The sequence below is a fragment of the Anabrus simplex genome, chromosome 5, assembly GCF_040414725.1.
Source record: "Anabrus simplex isolate iqAnaSimp1 chromosome 5, ASM4041472v1, whole genome shotgun sequence".
In the NCBI taxonomy this organism is placed as follows: Eukaryota; Metazoa; Arthropoda; class Insecta; order Orthoptera; family Tettigoniidae; genus Anabrus; species Anabrus simplex.
Window position 1 is genome coordinate 107,735,816 of NC_090269.1, and position 21,256 is coordinate 107,757,071.

Here is a 21,256-nt window from a genome sequence, read left to right on the forward strand (position 1 = left end):
TAGACGGAAAATGAAGTCCATACGGTGCTGTTTTCTGCTGCAGAATTTGTCGACTGTGGAGTTGATCCTCTCTAGGTTGACTTTTCAGTTGAGAGCACAGGAGGCACTAAGCCGTATTTCGAAGAAAGTGTTTAATTATGCTGAGGGAAGAACAACTTTGCTTAGCCTAAATCACATTCTTCTAAACTGTCTTCTTGGTGTTTTCATTTTCCGCCAGTGCATTCTTATTTATTAAAGCGTGTTAGGCTCCTCAGTTTATTCTTTCAAAATATCGCGTATGTTGTAATATTCTGCATATACTCCTCCCTATTTTGGTTTCCTGTTCTAGTCGTCGTTTATGGGTTTCGTAAATCAAAAGGTGCGTTCTGATGTAGTCGTCTTGGTAATAATTCCTAGGCTGTAGCCCACGAGGCATTCCTCATAATTGGGGCTCGTATGTTTAAGACGTAAAAATAGCCCAAATAAGCAACCACATATGACCTCAAATGTAACGAAATATGACCTCAAAAGTGACGAAATATGACGCAAAAATTACAGAATATGGCTCGAAAATGATTGAAAATTAATTAATTAATTATAAATCGAAACGCAATTTCTTTGATCCACATTAGTATTTATTCTTACTTTCGTATTAATTTTCTGAATATACATCTTTAGCAGTTATTCACAGTCAACTGTCCTTAATTCACTTATCAAACATTTGTGAATGTATACCTATAAAGTACTAAGTTCGCTAAGAGTATGAGATCATACAATATTTTGAAAGTCATAACATGTTTGCACCCTGCATTGATGGTTTGGAATACGAGAAAACTAGAAATTAATATACTTTTTAAAATATTTTGGAACGTTTAAGCCCAGATTTCATTAATATTATTCAAATGCGTTAAAGTTTAAATTGAGTACCAAGAAACGAATTAAGTAGATGTCTTTCAGTACATTACAGTAGGACGGCAGGGCTTATGGTGCAAATTCACATACTTTTTTCATTCTTCTCCGCGGCTGGAATTGAAGTGTATGATAAGATTCGTATTTTGTGAACACTTGTTCGCATTCGGTAAGTTGAAGATGATTTTGCATAGCTACAGCTGTCATCAAACCGCCGAAATACAAGTTGTGACAGTAAAGTTCGGTGAATGAAGTGAGAACGGTCGATCCGGCAGCACTGGCGACACACAACGCTGCACCTGCTTAACAGCAGGTTTTGACGGTTCTGTATGAGTTGCGCCGAGTAAAAGTTGCACCGAGTATAATTTGCGCCGTGGAGATTCCCCGCCGGGAGTAGAAGTGGTTTGACAGCTGTCTTAAGCATCTGCTACCTGCGCTGCACCGCAGGGGGTTATTTCTAAGTTCAAGGAATGTCTATGAATATCTGTAGTACTGAGATTTTGAAATTAATATATAAAAAATATCATTCACTCTATCTTTTCTGTTGCTAGTTGTTTTACGTCGCACCGACACAGATAGGTCTTACAATGACGATGGGACAGGAAAGGGCTAGGAGTGAGAAGGAAGCGGCCGTGGCCTTAATTAAGATACAGCCCCAGCATTTGCCTGGTGTGAAGATGGGAAACCACGGAAAACCATTTTCAGGGCTGCCGACAGTGGGGTATACTGGATACTGGCCGCACTTAAGCGACTGCAGCTATCAAGCTCAGTATTCACTCTATCAATGTTGGTTTCTTGCATATTTAGAAAACCTGCATCGTATTTATATCAGTGGGTGAAATGTGTATAACTACGTAGTTTGTAATCAGTCTTTCAGTCACCGAGCTCGATAGCTGCAGTCGCTTAAGTGCGGCCAGTATCCAGTATTCGGGAGATAGTAGGTTCGAACCCCACTGTCGGCAGCCCTGAAGATGGTTTTCCGTGGTTTCCCATTTTCACACCAGGCAAATGCTGGGGCTGTACCTTAATTAAGGCCACGGCCGCTTCCTTCCCAGTCCTAGCCCTTTCCTGTCCCATCGTCGCCATAAGACATATCTGTGTCGGTGCGACGTAAAGCCAATAGCAAAAAAAAAAAAGTCTTTCAGTCTTATGAAGAATATCCACAGCCTGTTTGTAGCTAACTGATAGGGTCAGGAATATAATGGATGAAGGATGAAATACCGCTAAAGGAAGAAAATACTGCCGAATGCGAGATCTGACGTGCTTTTGCGGACAAAGATTAATGGATGGCAAATGGAATGTAGCGAATTTGTTGAATAAAGAATGACCAGTGAAAACAGAAAAATCTGTCTCACCCTACGTTTCCCCGACATGCACCCCTTATGAAGTGATAGGGCTCAAGAATGAACCATAGCTACTAACAAAGAAAGGAAATTGTGTGCCCTGGCGAGGCCTGTCGCATTCCCCTGGGTATGAAAGATTAATAAATGATCAATGAAATTGTTTCAAACAGTGATGCTGATATAAATATGAAGAAATCAGAAATAATATTTTGAACGCCAGCTTTGTCCAGCATAAACGCTATCTAAAGTTATCGTAGATTTAACCCCCGGAGCAGTGATGTGAAGCCTACGTTCCATCAGCGTCATGAAGAAGCTTTTTTAATCTTAACAATAACTGAAATTTACAGTTTTCCGTCGCAAATGTTCATTCTATCAGGGTGGTTTCATTATATCTTATTGAGACGATCTCCGTTGAACTTAAAACAGCCGCTTAAGTATTACTTGAATGATTTGACATTATTTAACAAACCAAGTCTACCAATACAGAAAGCGGCCATTCGGCCTTGTCATCCTTATGAAAACTAATGCCTATATACATGATTTAAATTTTCGGTAGGCCTATAACCTTGTCAGTGTCTTAAACCTAATATTTACATTGCATATTTGCAAAGTAAGCACCGTTGAATGAACGGTTCAGTACTAAATGTCTAATCCAGTTGGAGGATATGACATGTTTCTGATGAATTTCTTTACATTACCGCTTTCCAAATAGACCTCCCTTGCTCTCAAGATCCTTTGGTCTAATTGCACGTAACTTCTTTTTTTTCTTTTGCCCTCAAGATGAAGTTCATTCCTGGCAATCTTAAAATTCGAGCTTTCTGCTTCGGATTTGAGACACAAAATGAGATCTTTAACTTCCCTGTGGAATTCCCAAACAAGATCTCTAGTTCCTAGAATGATTAATGAGCACGGCGCAAGTTATACTGATTTTAACACGGCGCAACTTATACTCGGCGCAACTCATACGACACCGTTTTGACCACCTGCCCCCAACGTTGTTCAATTGAGCATCGTGTGTGTGCCGTGTAAGATCAGTTTGACACAGCGCGTGTTTAGTGCGTTGGTTGTGAACTGCGAACCCCAAAAGATCAATGTACAGTTTTGTTTTACGCTTGGCAAGACACCGAAAGAAACGTATGCGATGCTGGTACGTGTTTATGAAGACCAAGCACTGTCCTTGAAGTGTGTGTACGAGTGGTTTGCCCGTTTTCGATTAGGCCGGGAGAGTGTTTCTGACAACCCCCGTAGCGACCGCGTCAGTGACGAAAACATTGAGAAGGCGAGGACATTAGTCACGAACTCGCTTTGAAGGGAAAGAGATTTTACGATATTTCTGACATCCAACGAAACGTGACGAGGCTTTTGAACACCATCCCAAAGGAAGCCTTCTTGCAAAGTTTCCAGGACATGTATCGCCGAGCTCAGCAATGCATAGTTATGGGAGGGGATTATTTCGAAGGACAGTAAGGTCACTGTCGTCCATTGTTCATCTATGTTGATAGTACAGGACTATTCGCCGAACTTTATTGTTACAGGTTGTATGACCGAAATATGACGTTTCTACGAAAATAGCTCAAAATATGACCTTATGACAAAAAATAGCTAAAATATGAATTTATATGATAAATAAAGATCACTTAGTTGTGACCATATTCACCTGATTCGCACCAAAATCCAATCGGGCAAGAAAATAGAGACAAAGAAAAATTATGACTTTTCCTAAACATCCGAGCCCTACTCATAATCATAGTCGGAACGGTTGCAGTGCGCAGCGCGGTAGCTGTTGACAGTTAACTGCTGCCGGGTCTTCGATGTGTAATTAACTAATGACTGCAGTGCCATTATTTTAAGTGCTGTTTAATTGAGTTGGCACTCGCGCGTCCTTCGGGAATGACATTCGCTTTATTCTGGGGCAGGCTACGTGCCAGAAATGAGACCAAAAAAATGGCAAGTTTCGTAGTCTGTAAAATTCCGTTCCTTGCATTAAGACTTGTTGACTTGTTTCGTGCTTAAGTAGAACTGGCGTTCTCTTACCTGGAAGGAACAGCTAAATTACTTTTCAGATCTCGGGGGACGCCAGAATATAATACCGTTGTAGCTGTAATTCACGGAACGTTGGCGGTGCACTTTTATCTTCATATAGGTATTTTGACAATATTGTATATGTTCAAATTGATTTTATGTTACATTAACAATTTTTAACAAGTTTTTCTGAGGCACTGACTGAATTGCCGGAATTTTATCTCACAAGAGTTCTTCTTTCTTTCTTAATCCGTTGACCCTCCAGGGTTGGATTTTTCCCTCAGACTCAGCTAGGGCAGTGTCCTGAAGCGTGAGACTTTGGGACGGGGGATAAAAATGGGGAGGAGGACCAGTCCCTCGCCCAGGTGGCTTCACCTGCTATGCTGAACAGGGGCTTTGTGGGGGAGGGGGATGGGAAGATCCGCTGTCGGCAGCCCTGAAGATGGTTTTCCCGTAGTTTTCCATTTTCACACCATGTAAATGCTGGGGCTGTACCTTAAGGCTACAGCCGCTTCCTTACCAATCCTTGACCTTTCCTATCCCATCGTCGCTATAAGACCTATCTGTCTCGGCACAACGTAAAGGAACTTGTACAAAAAAAGAAAAAAAATGCATGTGGGGTAACGAATTTGTTCACTGCACGCCACTGTAGGGCAGTATAGGCCTACCTGAATACCTAATTTAGCTTACATTTCAAATGAAACCAGCGAGCGTATTCTGTGCCAAATTAAATTATACAATGATGTAACATCCTAACATCTACTTAGTGATGTAATTCACGTTGCACATGATGATGCAGCTTTCCCTTAGAACGTTGCGTATAATGATGCGACACGGGTTGGTGCAGTTTGGTGAATCCCCGAACTGTGTATTAATTGGCAGTTGGGCGCGGTAAACCTGATTGCCAGCCAGTGTTACCAGGTCTCCCGAGGTAATTCGCATAAAGTCAGGGGAATGCAATATTTGTGTTAATGGCATAATCATAACGACAGTGTGATTTTGAAACTGATAGTGTGAAAAATATAACTGACACTCATCGTGGTTGGTACAGTGGTAAGTTGGATAAAAATTTGAAAATAAAAAATCGCGATCTTTCAACTGTGAAAGAGCTGCTGAACTTTTGACAGTAAAAACTCTGTTATTGCTAGTAGTGTCCCTGATTTGTGGACAGTGATGCTTGATGATGCTTGTTGTTTAAAGGGGCCTAACATCGAGGTCATCGGCCCTGTGGACAGTGCTGCAACTTTAAATCACTTTCCGGTCATAACATCATTCGCCTAGCAGTCGTTCAACAAATTGAAACTTACAATTCGCAGACTTTACTCTCCATTTAAAGTGAGGAAACCAGCAGTATTAATGTGGAAAGAGTCCTCGGACACTCCCGGCACTAAAAGCCATACGCCATTTCATTTGTTTTCAATGTGGAAAGTGTGGTTAACGAGTTTCTATTAGGTAAACAACAACCCTTCAGAAAATTATGACAAATGCCACTTCTGGTGAGTTTCGGTTAGTTATGACGTATCTCTTGTATGTAAGGATGCAGGGATGAATGCAGGAAACATCATTCTCGTAGAATTTGAGGAATCTGGGGATGGAGGGCCCGTCCTTTCTTAGTTACGCCACTATCGCACCCAGACACGTATGTCGCCCACGGGTGTCAAATAGAAAGACCTGCATCAGACGAGCTGAACATGTCCTTGGAAATTCCCGGCATTAAAAGCCATACTACGCTAATGTTCTAACATTATTTATCATTGTATCCTAATTGTCACCATAAATACTTTTGATTGCCTATAATAGCCTACCCCTAATTCCATAATCCTCATTATCGCCATCACCTTTCTCCTTGGTACTCCATCAGATGAGTTTTCGTGATCTACGAAAAATAAGCACAATTGTCTATTCCTCCATCAGCATTTTTCAGTTACTTGGAGCATACTGAAAAGCTGAGTCTTGACGGCTACTTTGTGGTCTGAAACAGCACTAGTTTTCATCCAGTTTACTTTCTGCCACTGATCTCCCCTTCCTTTGTAAAATGGCTGCGAGCAGCTAGCCTGGTATATCGATCAAAGAAGTGCTGTGCTTCTATATTTGTTACAATCGTATTGAACATGACATTGCATGTGAAGACAGGTAGCGGTATTGGTTGAGTAGTTCTGTGCCGTCAAAGCTTTTAAGTAAACTTATACCCCTAGAAAGAAAGGCTGGTAATTGCTCCACCGAGATCTGAAGTCCTAGAAATCATAGGTCTCCTGACACTTCTGAAAGTTTCAGTTGCGCAGATACAGCCCATATCGATTAGAACGAGGAAGATTCAGTGAAGTGCTAATTATCGGCTGTTTGAAGAAGCGGGTTTTATACCGTCTACCTGTATGTAATAAAAATAAACCTTACTACGGACTGATGATATTAATGGTTTCATGTCCCGTTAACCACTTTTATGATTTTCGGAGGCGCCGAGCTCTTGAATTTTGTCCAACAGGAGTTTTTACGTGCCAGTAAATCTGCTGACACGAGTCTGGAGTATACGATCATCTTTAAATACCTTTGGACCGCGCCGATCGAACCTGCCGACTAGGACTCGACCGTCGGAGCTACTCACCTCGCTGAGCTGAGACTGGGACAGCTTTCCCTCCCTTGTTTCTGGCTAACCATTCGTTTATGTTATGTATGGTTAATTCTTGTCTCCTAATTCCGATCTTATTTAAGGGGTTCACGGAGAATATGTCTAGTTTCGGAGCTGTAACCATTGGGCGTTACAAAAGCATGAACAGTTTAAAATAGAAATAGTACCCGAACAACTCCTTTGATGACCGTGTTGAATATCAGTGTTAAGTATCAGTGCACCTAGTAACAGGAGTCTGACCTCAATATGACATCATCAGATTATACATCTTGAAGTACTGAAATCGCCGTGATGCGCGGCTAACAATATTAGTGTAGCTCTGGGCTCAATCTCAAAGACATTACGGTCGTGCAAGTATACTTGCGCCTTGCAATACTTATCTATGGCCAGTAGGCAGTAATGTTCGGTTTTTGAATGTTAAAAGATTAGCGTAAAATCGCGAAAAATCGTATATACGATTAGGATTAAAAAATAAAATACAAACTGCAACATTTAAAACTCATACTGCCTAGATAACAGTACTTTATTTCGACAGAACGAATCGCGCGGATAATATTTTGTTAAAACTTGCGACCGTGACCAGGACACAGTCCCCGTTCGAATTTTTTGAGACCACGTAATCTGTGGCGATGAAATCACTACCCTAGGGACGTGTAACTGAAGTGGCGATCGTTCCTGTAACACTGTTAACTCATTAGTCATTTTCTCCATATTGTCTCTAATTTCGCATTCATTACTATCATGAAAGGCGCTCTCAACCACTATATATAAGAAAGCATGAGACAGACAACTTCGAAATACAGTATTAATGACTTTTTAGTATTTTTGAACATCTGAGGATGACGCAGTTTTTCTAATCCGACTGTGACCCTTCCCTTTCTTTTATCGATAGCTTAATATTTCGAAGGGTGTAACCTCTTCTTTTTCTTTTCTGATTGGCGTTAAAATGGGATAAATGGCCATTTGTACTTTCCCAGTGGAGGAGAGGAGGTATGGTGGTTCAGACCCTTCCCAAATAAAAGATAACTGATATATTTAAAAAGCACATATGGGTTCTCAAAAATTCAGTCCTGTAAATTAAAACTCTTATTTGTTAAGATGTAAGCCATACTTTCCAGAGTCAACTTATGTAATGTAACTTCAAAGAATTTTCAGTTTGTCAAGCACACTAGTTCATATCATCATATACAGAGGGGTCCAGAAAAAATGTACACACTCTTTGATAGTCAATATCAATAGAACAAAATTACATACCGTTACAATTCTTGCACGGGGGAAGGTTATTTTGTGAGTTCAATGTGAACTCCATTAGCAGCCAAACAACGTCGATGCTGCTGAACTGCTGACCGAACTACGGCTGTCAGTTGCCGGTGTCACTGCCTTCGTGATGTCCAAGCCGTACTGTAACGAGCGCGGGAAAGCAATCAGCTGATCGTTAGGGGGGAAGTTTAGCACATGAGTTAGTAGAGTTAAACATAGATTTTCGCAGTTTTATTGAAATTTTTAACGATAACCGCATGTTCAGATATATGTGAGAATGAGTCGTCATCGACTGCATTATTAAGTGGAAAGTCGTTAATTAGTGAAGAAAACTTAGTGTGAGGGTGTATTTATGTGAAGCTATAGGTTAAGAAGGTCGTTCTTCAGTGTTTTAATTTTGTAGTCTATTTGTGTAAAGTTATATTTATAGTATAAAATTAATTGAGTTAGTGCATTCTGTGTTTTATTATTAACCACGAATTGTATATACTTGAATTAAGATGATCAGTGAGGGAAATCACCATGCCTAAGAGTTGCTGTGTGCCTGGCTGCAAAGCCAATTGTAAACAAGTAGAGTACAGTACGGTATTTGTGTTTCCTTCTGATGAAGAACGAGGTAAGTTATGGAAGTAGGCTATTCCCAGGGAGAATTTAATAGTTAATCACAACACAGTTGTGTGTATCAAGCACTTTCCTGAAAATCACACCATGAGAGAAATAAGAGTGTCTCGTCCAGATGGTGAGTTAATTTTTTTTATTATGTCGTAAACATGGGTAACATTAGGTAGGCCCTATATTTTTATGTAACCAGACCTACGGCTTATCTGAATTCGGTGTATTTGAAAATGCAAGTCTTATTTATGAGTATCACCGAGCTCGATAGCTGCAGTCGCTTAACTGCGGCCAGTATCCAGTATTCGGGAGACAGTGAGTTCGAACCCCACTCTCGGCAACCGTGAAGATGGTTTTTCGTGGTTTCCCATTTTCATAGAGGATGGTTGCCCAGTCGTACTTCCTCTTAAAACTGTAATCACCACCATCACTTTCCCATTTTCACGCCAGGCAAATGCTCGGGTTGTACCTTAAGGCCACGGCCGCTTCCTTCCCATTCCTACACCTTTCCTGTCCCATCGTCGCCGTAAGACCTATCTGTGTCGGTGCGACGAAAAGCAAATAGCAAATATATATATATGAGTATCAAACAGCAGTGTGATTTATGTAAATCTTATCTTCTGACAGATTCAGATCTTATTTATGAATTACCTCCAGAAGTAAGATATCTGAATTTCCTAAATCGAGGTGGCTTAAAGTATCCATCAGATATGTCAATAGAACTTGGAATTGAGGTGTACAAAGTATTTTGTGTGTTAGTGCCAGATACATATAAGATGGTATTTCCAAATTCAGACAATCCTAAGTGTGTCACAAAATCCTTGGCTTTGGAGTCAATGCAGTTGGCAGATTCCCTAGTCATTTGTGACTGCGGGAAGAAATTGGAAGACCTGGCCGGACAGTGTATATATATTAGGGTGAATATACATTTAAATAACTTTTCCAAAATTCACACCGACTTGTGTATTCAACAAAGTGCTTCAAAGAGAACAGACCTACTCCATACTGGTGTAACTTCCTGTAAGAGGTCCAGGAAAGCTGCAGTGTTCATGGAGTGGAAACAGTGAGGTACAGAAATAATTTATATTTGTAATAAATAGTAATGGTAATTGGCTGCATGTTTTCTGTCAGTGTGTATGATGTGAATGTTCCAGTTGACCAGAAAATGGATAAAATCGCAAGAATATATCTCAAAGTGTTAGGCTGTACTCACGCAAACGAACGTATATACGCGAGAAATAGAACGTTACGGAGAAGAATATGCATTGTATGTCAGAATTAACAAATACTTGAGGATAGGTTTTGGTTTTATAAGGTGTTAACAGTTCTTTAAATAATTTAAACGAGTGTACTATTCAAGCGGAGCGTATGCGTATCGCCTTCAAGTCCCCCCCAAAGTGTGACGTCATCAGAGGTACAATACGGCCTGGACATTACGAAGGCAGTGCCGGTGTGATGGCCGCACAGGACGCCTCGATGGTTTTTCGTAGCTCGTTCAGTATAGCTGGCTTCTGTCGACAAACTTCATTCTTCAAGGTTCCTCATAGGTAGAAGTCAAGAGGTATAAGGTCTGGAGACCGTGGTAGATACTCAACAGCTCCTCTTCGACGTATCCATCGTCCAGGTAGATTTTCATCCAAGTAGGCTCTGACATCTCTGTGGTAGTAAGGCGGAGCGCCATCTTGTTGTAGGTAGGTAAAATCTTCCATTTCCAAACACCTCACCATTTACGGTACCTTCAAAGAAGATTGGGCCAATCAAACCGCGCAATGACAGACCACACCACACATTAACACCGGGTAGATTAACATGTTTGTCCACATGAACGTGAGGATTTTCAGGAGCTCAGTACACGCAATTATGACGGTTTACAGTACCGTTCAGTTTGAATTGCGCCTCGTCAGACCAGATAACCATCCCTGCAAACCGTTCATCCCCACGAAGCATGCCTTCAAACCACTCACAGTACTCCGTCCTTCGATCCGAGTCGTCCTCGTTCACAGCGTTCAGCGATCTTGGAAAGTACACTTTCCACTTTGCAGCCTATAGAATTCGTCGTACGGTTGATCGGCTTACCCCGCTTTCTCGTGCACATTGTTCCATAGATTTTTGAGGTAACCTAGTAAAATGTTGCTTGCCCCTGCGGGTGGGGGACGCACATGTAGAATACATCCGCGATATCTCCTGCCTGTCGTACGAGGCGACTAACAGGGGCCCAAGGGGCTCTCAACTTGGGAGTATGGATTGACGACCACGGGGCCCTTAGCTGAGTCTTGGCATTGCTTCCACTTACTTGTGCCAGGCTCCTCACTTTCGTCTGTCCTGTCCGACCTCCCTTGGTCAACTCTTGTTCTTTTCCGAGCCCGACGGTATTAGAGCATTCGAGGCCTAGGGAGTCCTTCATTTTCACGCCCTTCGTGGACCTTGCCTTTCTTCGTCCGTTACTTCATTTTTCGAAGTGACGGATCCCTTCTCTTTTCTTTTTTTCTCTCTTTCTACCCCTGTGGGTGGGGGACGCGGACGGGGGGTGCACCCGCGGTGTCCCCTGCCTGTCGTGAGGGGCGACTGGCGGGGGCGACCAAGGGATGATTGTCAGAGAACCATGAGACTGCTTTTGATTGGTGCTGTCGCGCGGCGAGCGCCATGGGTCGCCTTTGCTTGCGAGTGATGCCACTGTGTTGGGTGCGAGATGGGTTTGTGAATCGTAGCAGCAGTGGGTGTGGAGTGTGGGTTTTTCAGTACCCGTGAGTAGTACCCATGTGAGCAACGCCGCGGGTCTGAGCGTGGCCTGTGAGTTGTGCCACTATATGAGCGACACCGTGGGTCTGCGTTGCCTGTGATTGGTGCCCACTACCACTGCCTTCGTAATGTCCAGGCCGTATTGTACCTCTGATGACGTCACACTTTGGGGGGGACTTGAAGGCGATACGCATACGCTCCGCTTGAATAGTACACTCGTTTAAATTATTTAAAGAACTGTTAACACCTTATAAAACCAAAACCTATCCTCAAGTATTTGTTAATTCTGACATACAATGCATATTCTTCTCCGTAACGTTCTATTTCTCGCGTATATACGTTCGTTTGCGTGAGTACAGCCTAACACTTTGAGATATATTCTTGCGATTTTATCCATTTTCTGGTCAACTGGAACATTCACATCATACACACTGACAGAAAACATGCAGCCAATTACCATTACTATTTATTACAAATATAAATTATTTCTGTACCTCACTGTTTCCACTCCATGAACACTGCAGCTTTCCTGGACCTCTTACAGGAAGTTACACCAGTATGGAGTAGGTCTGTTCTCTTTGAAGCACTTTGTTGAATACACAAGTCGGTGTGAATTTTGGAAAAGTTATTTAAATGTATATTCACCCTAATATATATACACTGTCCGGCCAGGTCTTCCAATTTCTTCCCGCAGTCACAAATGACTAGGGAATCTGCCAACTGCATTGACTCCAAAGCCAAGGATTTTGTGACACACTTAGGATTGTCTGAATTTGGAAATACCATCTTATATGTATCTGGCACTAACACACAAAATACTTTGTACACCTCAATTCCAAGTTCTATTGACATATCTGATGGATACTTTAAGCCACCTCGATTTAGGAAATTCAGATATCTTACTTCTGGAGGTAATTCATAAATAAGATCTGAATCTGTCAGAAGATAAGATTTACATAAATCACACTGCTGTTTGATACTCATATATATATATTTGCTATTTGCTTTTCGTCGCACCGACACAGATAGGTCTTACGGCGACGATGGGACAGGAAAGGTGTAGGAATGGGAAGGAAGCGGCCGTGGCCTTAAGGTACAACCCGAGCATTTGCCTGGCGTGAAAATGGGAAAGTGATGGTGGTGATTACAGTTTTAAGAGGAAGTACGACTGGGCAACCATCCTCTATGAAAATGGGAAACCACGAAAAACCATCTTCACGGTTGCCGAGAGTGGGGTTCGAACTCACTGTCTCCCGAATACTGGATACTGGCCGCAGTTAAGCGACTGCAGCTATCGAGCTCGGTGATACTCATAAATAAGACTTGCATTTTCAAATACACCGAATTCAGATAAGCCGTAGGTCTGGTTACATAAAAATATAGGGCCTACCTAATGTTACCCATGTTTACGACATAATAAAAAAAATTAACTCACCATCTGGACGAGACACTCTTATTTCTCTCATGGTGTGATTTTCAGGAAAGTGCTTGATACACACAACTGTGTTGTGATTAACTATTAAATTCTCCCTGGGAATAGCCTACTTCCATAACTTACCTCGTTCTTCATCAGAAGGAAACACAAATACCGTACTGTACTCTACTTGTTTACAATTGGCTTTGCAGCCAGGCACACAGCAACTCTTAGGCATGGTGATTTCCCTCACTGATCATCTTAATTCAAGTATATACAATTCGTGGTTAATAATAAAACACAGAATGCACTAACTCAATTAATTTTATACTATAAATATAACTTTACACAAATAGACTACAAAATTAAAACACTGAAGAACGACCTTCTTAACCTATAGCTTCACATAAATACACCCTCACACTAAGTTTTCTTCACTAATTAACGACTTTCCACTTAATAATGCAGTCGATGACGACTCATTCTCACATATATCTGAACATGCGGTTATCGTTAAAAATTTCAATAAAACTGCGAAAATCTATGTTTAACTCTACTAACTCATGTGCTAAACTTCCCCCCTAACGATCAGCTGATTGCTTTCCCGCGCTCGTTACAGTACGGCTTGGACATCACGAAGGCAGTGCCACTACGTGAAGAACACCACGGGAATACCGGCGGCCGTGATTAGTACACCTAAGTGAGGAGCCTCATCGGTTTGCGTTGGCTGTGAGTGACGCCATTGGGTGAGAAACACCATAGGTCTGCGTTACCTACCTGTACGAGGTACAATACTTTTGAGTAGTACCATAATGTTTGGAACACCGTGAGTTTACGCTATCTTTGATTAGTACTGCAACTTGAGAAATACCATGGTTCTCCCCAGGGGCGATTTCTCCGAGCATGCTACGCTTGCTGCGCAAGCGCAATATTTTTCTAAAGCAGGGGAGTTAAAAAAATTGCAATATATACCGTATCTGTAATAGATCTGCATTATACAAATCGCATGTTGCATTTATCTTGGCGAGTCCAGCGAGGCTTGCTCGTACCTTAGGAGCTTCAGCGGAGCTGTCGACACAGCGAGAAATGTATGCGCGCGCAGGTTTCTTCTCTCCAAGGCCGGTTGCAAGCTGTCACGTTTGTAATGTGTAGTTGGAAGCTCTGGTCTGAGAGCTACAGATCTAGTGTGTTGTGTCAGTGAGTAGTGTACTGTAAGTTCCTGATCATCTATTCTGAATGATTTGACGTGCTGCAATGGGTTCCGAACCGTGCATTATTTACAGCTTGTTATCAAATCTGTTTTTTCGGAGGACTATCCAAGAGAAAACAGACATTATTAAGAATGGTAGGCCCTGTCCGGCGCTGCCAGATTTAAAGACACAGCACAGGGAGAAAAACAGTGAATATGTACGTTCGTTCTCTGTATCTCACCTATGTTGTCGATTGAAAAAGGATTGCTTGCAAAAAATAGATTACAGTCCTCTTTCTATGATGAAGTTATTGATGGTTTTGTAAAGAGAAGCCGCAGAGTAGAGTTTGTTTTCAAGTAGGAAGATCTAATAAATAGTTGCAGTTTTTCTGTGTACATAGTTTGACGTTTACTTCTTTAAATTATATAATCACTGGCTTGTCATAATTTGTTAATAATTATAAAATTTGTCTGATTGTTATTCTTTTGGCCATTCTTGAAGGTATGACGTAACCAGTTTGAATGCATGATTAAAATGTTCATGTGATTTAGCGATTTTTGGGTTTATGAATTTTATTCAATCAGAACTATGCATGTTCCACCCCACCAAATTTCACGAATGGAAGAGCAAGCCTGACTTTCATGACCAGCATTCGCCCCTGGTTCTCCCTTACTAACGATAAGTGCCATTATGCAGGATCGTTGACATAGATATTGGCCCATTTGGACAAGTATCTTCGATTCAGGATTGGGCTTTGGAAGCAGTTCCTCCTTGATCAGTAATATTGTTTCTGGGAATGTGAGGCATTGCGCGTCTTATACACTGATTGTTTTAAATTCATATTCATCAGTTCATTCCTCATCCCGTTTTGAATTCTGGTCAGTGGATGATTTTTTATTATTTTTAAATTATAATCGCATTTCGTCTCATTTCGTACCATAGGAGCCGATGATCTAGATGTTAGGTCCCTCTAAACAACAAGCATCATCATCATCATCATCATCATCATCAAAATGTTGCTTACGCCCTGTGGGTGGGGGACGCAGACGAAGAATACACCTACGGTATCCTCTGCCTGTCGTAAGAGGTGACTAAAAGAGGCGACCAAGGGATGATCAAATTAGAACCATGAAACTATTTGTGATTAGTACCACCACGCGGGGAACACCATGGTTCGCCTTTACTTGCGCGTAGTACCACCATGTTGGGCATCAAATAGGTTTGTGATTAGTAGCAAACGTGGGCACGACGGCTGTTACAGTACCTGTGATTAGTAGCACTATATGAGCGACACCATGGGATGAAGGAACCCATGGTTCTGGCTTGCCTATGAATAGTACGCACTATATGAGGAACACTACCGGATAGTACGAGTCCCTGTGGTTAGTACACTTGATGAACACCATAGGTTTGCGTTGCATGTAAATGGCGCCGCAATGTGCAAAACACATTAGGTCTGTAATACATGTGCGAATTTCATTACCTGTGAGTCGTATCGTAATGTATGGAATACCGCGAGTCGACGCTACTCTTCATTAGTACCGTAACATGGGAAATACCATGGTTCTACTTTTCTAGCGATAAATACCATTATGAGGGCCGATGACCTGGATTTTGGAGCCGTTTCGGGAACGAGCATATTCCAATCGATTCAGCACCGTGCTGTAGGAGGAGTCCCTTGGTCCGTACTACTACTATTTTGTGCCCGCTTTGTGCATGTGAGGCACTGTGGGTCGGATCTACTGATCGTTTTAACTTCATATCAATCCATCCATTCATTTTTCGTCCTCACGCTTTGAATTCTGGTCAGTGGAGGATTTTGGACTTTTAATTTGTCATCTCATTTCGTACCCTTAGGGGCCGATGACCTCGATGTTAGGCCCCTTTAAACAACAAACATCAATCAATCAATCAATCAATCAATCAATCAATCAATCAATCAATCAAAATGTTGCAACACAGCAGCGCTGGAAGCTGGACTTGATGATTTTTGGTCGGCCAGACCTATTCTTACGCATATCCTGAACAGTACAGTCGGCTTCGAATTCATCCCGAATGCGATAAATTGTTGTACGTGTTGGTGGGTGAGTTCCGTACACATTACGCCATTGCCGTTATACCTCCATCATGTTTTCGTAGTTCCAGTACCACTTCAATACGCCCTTGCATAGCTCAAACGACAGTCTTATTTCATTCGTTGCTGCACTGTCAACTACAGGAAAACGCGCGTCGCGATTGTTGCGCCATTCACGTGACCTTAATCATCTGTTGAGAAAACAATGGACTACGTTCCCGTGCAAGAACCATTTTGTTCCAAAGATATTAACTATCAAAGAGTATCTACATATTTCTGGACCCCTCTGTATGACAATATAACGTAGGCTACCTGTAAAAGAATAAAATACATACTATTAAACAAAGAATGACATGAGTTCTACAAGAACATACTCATATTCTATCAAATCATTTTAAGTCATGTGCATATATGTGCAATATTCTTTATGTTGCATAAACTAGGCGATGGTCATGAATTGGTGATGTTATGAACAAATATGAACAAATAAATGTAGTTATCTTAGCTGCTATCGTCTGTTACTTTCAGCAGCTGTGTTTGGACTGCTGCCAGATCTTTAGCACTGGTCTTGGTCTTGGTATCTAGGTGGGGGTGGGGAGTGTGAGAAATTTTGTAGGCCATAACTCTGTACATTGGAGTGGTGAGGGGAGTGCTCTTTATCTTATGTATTTTTGTGCATTAGGGAGTAAATGTAAGTTAATGGTTTTTGATGAAATAAAGGTAAGAAATTGAATTAAAGAATATTTTATAAGACATTTTTATTGACAAATAATAACCTGCTACAAGTCTCAATTCACAAACAATAAAAAAAATAATTTCTTAAAAGGTACCCTACTCTCTCCTCCATAAGCTTGCCAGCATGATGAGACTATGACTACTGGGCGTGTTGGCCGTGTGGTTAGGGGTGCGCAGCTGTGAGCTTGCATCCGGGAAATAGTGGGTTCGAATCCCACTGTCGGCAGCCCTGAAGATGGTTTTCCGTGGTTTCCCATTTTCACACCAGGCAAATGCTGGGGGCTGTACCTTAATTAAGGCCACGGCCGCTTTCTTCCCATTCCTAGGCCTTTCCTATCATCGCCATAAGACCTATCTGTGTCAGTGTAACATAAAGCAAACAGCATGATTTGACTGGCAAGGAAATTCCTTCATGAATTAATAACTTCTAATTACACAACCGAGTACATTCAACGTTCTTTTCACCAGTTCAGTTCTTCAAGAACTTTCTTCGTTGTACTTTTCTGAGAGGAGTTCCCCCCCATTTCCCCCATTCCAATCAACTACATAAAAATGTAACATCACTTGTTTAAGAACATTGTGCTTTTTAAAAAACATATCAACTCACATAACATACATTTTTATATACTCAGAGTTTTTAATATTTAATTTTACTTAAAAATGTATGGTTATGTGAGTTGATATGTTTTTAAAAGGCACAATGTTCTTAAACAAGTGATGTTACATTTTTATGTAGTTGATTGGAATGGGGGAACTTTTGGAAGACCCTGCCAAGAGCAATGATACCATCATCATCACTCTCAGGATTATCGACCACGCATGAATGATTCACCATCACACACAGAAGACAAGCGGTACAGCAGAAAATTATTCCAGATTTGATATTAGTAATTCCTTACTATTTTAAGACTGAATATCCAACCTTACAAGGAATTCCCATAGTTTTCATTATCATTTGCATTAATGTTTGTGATTTGAACATATTTCCTTGTGAGATATTATGTTATAAGACATATTGTGTTATCTTGTTCAGAATATAAACGAGCTCGAGCAGAACTGAAGAAACGATCTACAGATACCCTACGATTACAGAAGAAAGCTCGGAAGGGGAAAAGTGGAGAACTACAGCGCCGTGTGGAGTCTTCCATGCAGGATGTGACAGAGCGTCGTCAGCTGTTGGAGGAGACAGAGAAGCAGGCAGTTAGAGCTGCTCTCATTGAAGAGCGTAGTCGTTTCTGTTTACTTGTAGCCTTCTTGAAGCCTGTTGTGGTGAGTTCTAAGTCAAAACCTTATACTGTATGTTTTATGATCTTGATTCACATTGTACTTTGATGAAATACCTGCACAAAGTGTAGTGCATTACCAAGATGAAGTCCATGTGGTTTGATGCTCTTTGCAATGTTGAAGTTCAGTAATTGAAATACATTTTTGTGGAGTGCTGTACTTGATAAGTGTATATTTAAGACTTTCTTGAATACATGAAAGCATTTCTCTTATGACTGTGGTTTTCATCATCAAATCTAGAAAATAGTAACACCCCCTCTGTAGTGACAGACTCTATAATACTGTTCAAATCTCTCAGTGTAGAAGGATGGTGTCACCTTGGCAGCCTTATATTGCCATATTCTTTGTCTTATAATACTATTGTCACTTAAATTGAGAGATTGGATTCATACTTATTACTAGGGGACAGATGTTGATGACCTAAAAAATCATTGAAAAGGTCAATAAAATGCCCTTAAATTTATGGAAAAATGCAATAAAATAAGAAAAAAATTACTTTAAAATATTTGATCAAACTGAGTTCTGGTGACTGTGTAACTATGGTTTTACTAGTAATATATTCCTTTTTTATTCACTGCACAGTTCTTGTGTTTACAGAAATAATTATCTCCTAATTTAATGGCACGGAGTAAAGGGGTGAATTTCAATTACCTTGCCTTTGCAGATGATCTGGCTATCTTTGCGAATAGTGTTGAATCAGCAAGTAGAAGAATCAGTATTCTTTGTGAAACTGCTATAAAGATGGGCTTGCAGATCTCTTTTGAAAAAACAAAATTTATGACAAACATGAAATCAGCTCCAAAAATCATTAACACAACAGGAGGGAAGGTAGAAAAAGTCAAGAACTTCAAATATCTTGGTGAGATAATCCAGTCTAATGGGTTAGAACAGGAGCCAATCAAGGCAAGAATCAGAAAGATGGAATTAGCGTATCAGTTGGCGAAAGATGTGTACAACAAGAAATCATAAAACTTAAGGCACTGTAACACTGTGATCAAACCAGAAGGACTATACGCTGCTGAGACCTTGGATTTAACAAGCAGAGAATTGCTGGAACAACTGGAGAAGAAAGAAAGGAAGATCCTAAGGAAGATTCTGGGACCTATGTACGTTGGTGGACAATGAAGATTAAGACCTAACAAAGAGTTATACAAAGACACTGAGGGTATTATAGAGTTGATGAAGAAGAGACAAATACAATTTCATGGACATCTCCTACGTATGAATCAAGAAAGGCTGACTCGAAATCTCTTTACACGTTTTGGAGGGAGAAAGATGGTTCCCAGGTGGTTTAGCGAGATACATGCAAATGGGCATTAAGTCATGAAGACATCCAAAACAGGAACCACTTTCAGCGGTTGGTTTAGACTTCAGAGGCTTCCGAGAAGGAGAAAATAAATCTTCAAATGATTTTCTCAGAAGAAAGAAGGAAGCAGATAAGCCAATGAATGAAGCTGTGTTGGCAGAAGATGAAAGCCAGGAGAGGGAAAAGATGATCCAGGATACCGTAGTTGTTACTCCGTGGTCCATAGTGGCCAAAAGTGAACAGAATATTAATAATAAGAAATAATGTGGACATAATGATTTACCCATGAAGAAACCAGGAACACTTGTTCTTCTCACTCGTTACAGCTTTCAGATATTTTTTTTCGTTTAATGTGCTGTTGTACATCAAACTTCCATTCCGCTCTCACTTAAACATTGCACAGTTTACGAAATAAAACATGCCCATCTGTTGTAAAAAAGTCTTTTCAAAATTCATGCTGAATTAAAAGTACACTTTGTGTTGGTTGCACTTTTGGCTTTTTTCTTGCACGGAACTACTTGCGAAGATAACCCTGTACTGAAGCGGGAAGTTAAATAACTGTTGTTTAAATTTCCTTCTTGTTTCCATTTGTTCTTGGCCTTGAGGTACATGAGGGTGAATGCCTGGCTGTAGGGGCAGACGCAAAGGCTAATGCATTCCTTGTGCTTGAGACACGTTAGAAATTGTTTCCCCCTAATTATCAGAGTTTTGGATTGTGTTTCTGCACATATTTTAGAAACACAAGACTCACGGGTATCAGTCCTTTCCTGAACCTTTCTTAGTCAACCAACTACTGGCCATTTTCTCCTTGGTCATTAAAAATATTTAACAAAATCACCCATATGTAAGAAAAATGAATGATTTATGTTGTCACTTGTGGATTTTTATCAGTCTCTCAATAAAGAATACATGCATAAATTAAAAAGATATGATCTAAAAATTCTTTAAAATGCTATAAATTGACCTGAAACCTTCTTGAAAGCTGAAATAATGACTGATCATCCTAAATTGGAAAAAAATGCAAAAGAATGCCAATTATAAAAATGTTATTATATTTATATCACAAAATGAATTTCTGTACTACTGAGCAACGTCCTAATGCAAAGGGGAAAAAAAGTGACATTTTAACTACATCCATCCCCTACTTATTACCAACATTTTCTTTTGCTTCTCTTTATCCATTTTACTTGTTTCTGCTAGAAGAACTACTTTTTTTCCCCCACAGTTTGTATGTTATGTTACACATTCTTGAAAGTTATTTTAAGCACCCATTTGGCTGAGGATGCCTCAAGTTCTTTCAGTTATGAAGCCCTGGATTTTTTCCCCTGTGTCTGTATCTATCCTGGCTCTATAGTTCAGATTAGTCTGTTACCTTGAATATTGTTTTAAAAATGAAAAGAAACATATTAATAAGTTTATCATGTTGTGTAAAATATTTCAAGGCAACTGTGATTATAAGAATGAAATTTAGTCCACTCATTCATAAGTTCCAGAAAATATGGTCACTGTTAGACCCTGTGCTTAAATTTGACTTTGTGATTAATTGTATCTAGCTGTACATTTTTTTTGGAGCACCAGTCTATTTAAGAGGAAATATAGGCATAATTTTGTCTGAGGGGAAAATATTTGCTGTTACCATCTTCTGAGAGTTTTGACGTTTTTCTTTGTCTAGAAGTTGTTATAGTTTAGTGTCCTTACTAGTAAATATTGCCAGATCCATATGATCTTGCTTTTTCCCATGTTGTTTCACATTTAAATATTTT

General features: G+C 40.5%; 1 protein-coding gene across 4 annotated transcripts in view; it reads left to right on the top strand.

The window, feature by feature from the left end:
- Positions 1-21,256, top strand: part of LOC136873811 (protein MTSS 2) — a 644,214-nt gene that overhangs the window by 555,216 nt on the left and 67,742 nt on the right. For all 4 annotated transcript variants that reach the window (XM_067147063.2, XM_067147065.2, XM_067147066.2 and 1 more), the window contains exon 6: positions 17,937-18,172. In XM_067147063.2, the coding sequence (XP_067003164.1) occupies positions 17,937-18,172 (236 nt within the window). The remainder of the gene's footprint in view (positions 1-17,936; positions 18,173-21,256) is intronic.